At 47.3% G+C, this 6000-nt stretch overlaps 1 protein-coding gene across 1 annotated transcript in view; it reads left to right on the top strand.

Moving 5' to 3' along the window:
- BFSP2 (beaded filament structural protein 2) overlaps positions 1 to 6000 on the top strand; it is a 68942-nt gene that overhangs the window by 30228 nt on the left and 32714 nt on the right. The window contains exon 2 of the mRNA XM_049628816.1: positions 5612 to 5694. Within this exon, the coding sequence (XP_049484773.1) occupies positions 5612 to 5694 (83 nt within the window). The remainder of the gene's footprint in view (positions 1 to 5611; positions 5695 to 6000) is intronic.

The raw sequence follows: 6000 nt of genomic DNA, 5'->3' as shown, positions 1-6000 counted from the left end.
TCTCTGTCTCAAAAATAAATAAACATTAAAAAAAATTAAAAAAAAGAGCTAACTATGTAAACTAAAGAGCTCAAACTCAAGAATTTAAGGACTTGAAGAAAAGTCAAAATTATAATTTAACAAGACAACAGATTTTGGAAAAAAAAAAAGCCAATAAATTCAAGCAAAGAAAATCAATCAATGAGAACAAAGTTTTGGTTGCTAGCCCTGTCCCTAAGTAAGCAATTTAAAATTTATTAGCATAGTTATATCTAGGTAGCATATTAAGTTTTGCACAAAATAATCAATAAATTTCACTATTTATATCCAAGTGAATGTAAACCATTACTTGCTTGTTTTTAGTTTCTTTGTTTTAATGGAGGGTAAGGCATTCATAGTTTTACCTTAAAAATTTTTTTTCTCTGAGGCTTAAGTATAGAGAAATAATGATACTTTCTTCATGACAATTTAAAATACTTCCCAAAGGGCTCAAACAGGTCTTGGAATAAGCCAGGGAAGTTTTCCAAGAAGAGGAGGAAGGTCATAGCATGAGAGTTTTGTAGCAGTGGGGTGAAAGAGTTAGAAACAAACAAAAAAACATTTTAAAGTTTAATTTATTAAAAAAATTAATATTTATGTATTTTATTTTGAGAGAGAGAGAGCAGGGGAAGGGCAGAGAGAGAGAGAGAGAGAGAGAGAGAATCCCAAGCAGGCTCTGCACTGTCAGCACAGAGCCCGATGTGGGCTCCACCTCACGAACCGTGAGATCATGACCTGAGCCAAAATCAAGAGTCAGACCCTCAACCGATGAGCCACCCAGGCGCCCCTCAGCGTCTCTTTTTACCAGGAGACCTGGTGTTAAATCATCTTGCACAGATGAAACAATCATCCCATGCTGCTGGCAGGAGTCAGCTTGGTTTGGGCAGAAGGAGAGAGAGAGGAGGAGGAGAGGTCATCCCCTCTGGCCCTCCCAGCAGCCACACGCAAGCTGCCAGCCAGCCACCCTTATGGTTCACCCTGCTGTGCAACTATTACCTTGGTTCCGACTTTCTTCCTACTAGAAAAGAGGGCAGGAGGGGTTCCAGGGTTACGAGCAAGGACACTTGTACGCATGGCATCAGCCTAGTGACCGTACGTATTACTATTTGGTCTTTGTATGGCCTTCACTCCTGGAAAGAAAAGATGACCAGAGAGGTGAAGTTAATTTGCATCCTCTTCAAGCGTGAATCTCAGAGGACCAGATTGCGAATGTGCATTTCCCTCAGTTTTAAATGCAGACGACGTCTCTTCTGTAGACTGGACAGCAAAGCACTCCGCAGCAGGATTTCTCCAGGCCTTCTTCAGAGTTGGCCCCACTGTCTGCTCAGCTCTGCTTAGCTTACCGGCTCAGAAATGCAAGTTCAGGAGGTTGGCGTGGGAGCTGGTTTGCTTTGGTTTGATTTGGTGAGCTGCCTCACGCCAGTGGGGAAGACATCCCTTTCTCTCCGTGACGCAGCCCAAATAGGAACCACGATTCCTGGCTGTTCCGTTACAGGAAAAAGACAGAAGACAGTCCTCCGCAATGAGTTTCTCTCTTGATGCTGATGAGCCCTTTAGTTTCCAAAGCTGATGACAAAAATACGCACACTTTGGAGTCGTGTTGACCTGGCCTGGCGTTCTGGCTCTGCCTTGCTCGGTCCGGGTGATTTGGGGCAACTTCTGTATGGCCTTGGCACCCTCCTCTGTAAAATAGGTGTGTTGCTGTCAGGGCTGAATATCAGGAGCACTGAGTGAAGTCATGAGTGTTAAGTATTCAGTAGCATGTGAGGCCCAGCCACCGAGCCAGGATCTGTGTAACAATCAGCTTTCCATAAATAAAAGGCTCTGGTTTACCGTGTTTGCCAACTTCCCTGGTGTAAACACTCTCACCACGGCTGATACGAAGCTACCAACATGCTGTCAGTGAATGCACACTTGAGAAGAGACGCACATAACATACATCATACGGTGTTTCCACTGTGCAGACACAACAGAAGGAAATAACCTCACTAGCAGGATGATAGTCAAACATAGGAGGAAGTGATGAGTAATTATGGCCTTTGTATTCTGAGCATTTATTAATGGTGTTTTTCGTATAATTTATTTAATTGTAAGTTCACATAATTAAAATGTTCGTGATGGCTGTGTTTAACCACTGGCTCCCAAAACTCCTGAAGTATTTACCAGCCTGCCCCGGCAAGCCAGTACAAGCCAGCCCCAGCAGGTGTGCCGGGCACATCCGTAGGTGGTCAGTGCATGCCCTCCCCTCTGCAGTTCCCGTGCTCAGCCCTGGGGAGGATTTCACGAAACTTTCCCAGGTGGGAAGACAAAGAGCCTGTGCCCCAGCAGGCTCCGTGCTTTACTCTGGGCCTTGGCCACCAGCCCGGTCCCCAGCCTGTGCTAAACCTGGGCCAAGGTCCCAGCCCTGGTCATGCTGCCTGACGGGCCCTTTCTACAGTGGGGGAGGCTGAGCCACCACGAACTCCAGAGAGGACGCCCCTCTGCTAGGCTGAGGTGCCCACAAGAGAACAGTGAAGGGCTCTATGGCTGAATTGGGGGCTGGCGGTTTATTTTAAGCTCCTCATGTGAAGGAGATGGGGAAGCACGGACAGCAACCGTGCTTTGGTAAGTCAGGGCCTATAATTAGCCTCTGCTTGAGGCTTGAATAAGCCCCTGGTTGTCACTAAACAACAGTTAGAGCGGGAAGGCCTCCAGCTTCCCTGAACCCAGTGCCACACGAGCTGCCTGGGACAGACATTTGGACGCAACTACCCTGTCTGCTATCCAATTTGCCCCAGGAAGCACTCCTGTCCTCAGCCCCAACTGAGCAGGAGGACCACTGAGCAGCCGACCCCTCACCACAGCCGATCACGCAGCGGCTGGCATTTCCTATCAGACTCCTTCGTGGATGGCTCCCTGCCACCTCTTCTGCACAAAGTTTGCAATCAACTAGGGGAGTGTTAAAAATGAACACACCGGGTACTGTTGTAGCTGGGCAAAGCAAAGGCTGAGAGGAAATACAACATATCCAAATGCTGGCGGTGCTTATGCTGGATGGCAGGACTTGGGGCGATTGCATTTTCAGCCATCTTTCTGTTCGTCCCGAATCGTAGGACTCTCAATACGCGTTTCCAACATAGGCGCCAGAGTGTTGCTTGGTTTGTACTTTTTCTGCCCACCCCCTGGGGCCCAAATTTAAAAAGCAGAAACAAACAGACAAAATTAAGCTGTACCAAGGTGAAGAATTTTAAGAATTTAAGCTTCAGGGTCCCTTATTTGTGCATATCCCTTTGTATTAGTCTTTTTTTTTTTTCTTTTTCTTAAAGGCGGTCTCCCACATTGCATAAGCTCCAGGCCCCACATCTGCCCACAGCTGCCCCTGCGTGGCCACCCTGTCTAAAGAGATTGTAAAGCCGCCTTCTCTAACAGCCGTAGTTTTGGGGCCCACAGTCTAGATACCTGTTGTGATTCGGTGTCCCACACTAGAGTGGGACATTTGCTTGGGCATTGTTGTGAGAAAATCAACAGGGTGATTGATTGCCTTTGGCTTTAAGTCTGTCATATGGAAAATGGCATCTGTAAAGTGGCAACCAAAGTCTGGAAAAGGGGCTCCTGATGAGGGCCACAACTGCGGGCAGGAGGTTGAAGAGAGCCTCGGCCAGACCAGCAAAAGCCAGTCCTCAGGGAGGCCTCACATAGCCGTGGCCCTTTAGATGAATTATATTCAACAATATTAACTGTATTTTCTTTTTTTCTGTATTCTTGGTGCTCTGGCATCTAGGGCCTCGCTGTTAGCCCCTCACTGAGCTAGCTGATCTTAGAGATAATAAGCCACTTGCCCAACATGCTTTTGATATGCAAACCAGCCAATCCAAGAGTCCGAGAGTCTGTACCCCATCTGCCTTCTCTTTCTGGCACTTATACTCCAGAAGGCAATATTCCTCTGCTCTAATCATCCCAGGTGGCCCGAGACCATTCCAGGGACCCATAGAGACCGCTGAAATGATTCAAACTACTCAATCCTAAACCCACTTGGCTATTTACCTTGCCTCACCCATTCCTTCCCATCCTTCCCATGAAAACCACAATAAAGGCTTTTGCCCACACTTTCCCCTCATCCTTTTGCAGCCGACCCTTGTACTTCGTTATATGGCCCCTCCTGGTGTGGCTGCCCCTCCCTTTGGGAACTGTGAGTAATATCTTTTCAAGGTCAGCCATCTCCCAATCTGTTGGCCTCGCCCTACCTAACTAAAAACAAAATCTCAGGGGGCTTCTGAGGAATAGAAATGACCTCCAGACCCTGACGGGGGAAGGGAGGGGTACGGTTCACCCATGGTCGCACCATTCATTCATGCATGCATTCATTCAGCAGGTATCGATGGAATGTCTACCGTAAGCCAGGCTTTGGAGACCTAGCAGTTAACAAGGAGCCAAGCTTGGGGAGGGTCCATGTCAACACGGTGGGCTAGGGGTCCCATGGGGAAATGGAGAGAGCACAGGGGTGGGCCAAATCCCAACCACAGTGAGAGTACTGATTTGTGTCCTGCCTTGTTTCAGTGGGGATGTCCTGTCTCGTTTCATTGAATTTCCTGCTACCAAATTTGATCTTCTCTCAGCTCCAGCCCAGCCCTGGGGAACCCTGGGGAACAGGCAGATGAGGGTCTCTCCTCTCCTACTTTCTCATCTCATGCCATCTCTGACTTCTGGTGCTGGAAGACCTCCCACTCAATGAAGAGCTTACAACACTTTCACATCCAAGTACAAAAGGACTGAAAACAGCGACTTGCGTCCTTCTTTTAAAGTAACTGTCCTCTTATCCCCCCCAAACTGAAGATTATAGAAAAGCTACATATGTAATATCTATGTTTCTCAGATCAAGGAGAGAACTACCCCCCAACCCCCACTTTTGAAGGACTCTGTAGGGTTTGGGGAGCCAGTTTTGAAAAGCCACTCTTCGTGGCTCCAGGAAACTCCCAGACTGTATGCATAGTGTATCTATGTTCATATGTACGTTTTGAGGATGAATGAAATTCTAGAGCCGCATTGCCCAGTACAGTGGCCACTAGTCACAGGTGGCTATTTAAATTCAAATGAAATTAAATTTTCAGTTCCTCAGTCATCCTGGCCACATCTTGAGTGTTCAGTAGCCACGTGTGGCCATGATAGTGCAGACATAGAAGAGTGCCATAACCACAGAAAGTTCTATTGGACAGCACTGACCTAAAGATTTCGTCAGCCTTTCAAAGGCACCCATGAGCAGAAAATGTTAAGAGCCACTAAATCAAACCAGTGAAACTTCGTTTAAGGAGCCAGAAGCTTCACTGGCAGTTGAGAGCTCAGCATTATGACAGAGGCTAGGAACAAGTCTGCCTTTGAGTAATATTTTAGCTCCAAAAATCCAACTCTAAAGGCTCTTAAAAGACACCCAGATTTTATGCTTTGTGGTTTATCTCCTCCCTACCTTTTTGGAGAGAGATACTTGAATTCTAAAAATATTTGCTGTAAGAAAAGTGCTCTATTCCCCAGAACCTCTGTGCCCAGTGCGAGTCACAGTGGGAAGTAAGGGAAGATGGTCCAGTGACCTTGTCTCCTCTGATGTGTGTGATCTTTCTAGGTGGGCGAGGCGGTCTTGGAAAATGCCCGGCTCATGCTTCAGACAGAGAATATCCAGGCGGGTGCAGACGACTTTAAAGAGAGGTAACTTCTTCTTCTTTTTTTTTTTTTTAAAGTTTATTTATTTTGAGAAGGAGAAAGAGAGAGAGAGAGAGAGAGCAGAGGAGGGGGAAGGGCAGATAGAGAGAGAGGGGGAGCATCCCAAGCAGGCTTTGTGCTGTCAGTGCAGAGCCTGACATGGGGCTCAATCCCACAAACAGTGAGACCGTGCCCCGAGCCAAAATCAAGAGTCAAACGTTTAACTGACGGAGCCACCCAGGTGCCCTGAGAGGTAACTTCTGCAGCAGGGGGGACAGTCACTCCGCACCTTCAGACCACTGTGCAACTCGG

Source organism: Panthera uncia, chromosome C2, assembly GCF_023721935.1.
Source record: "Panthera uncia isolate 11264 chromosome C2, Puncia_PCG_1.0, whole genome shotgun sequence".
NCBI lineage: Eukaryota > Metazoa > Chordata > Mammalia > Carnivora > Felidae > Panthera > Panthera uncia.
Note: the sequence above shows the minus strand (reverse complement) of the source record. Positions and strands in the feature narration are given on the sequence as shown.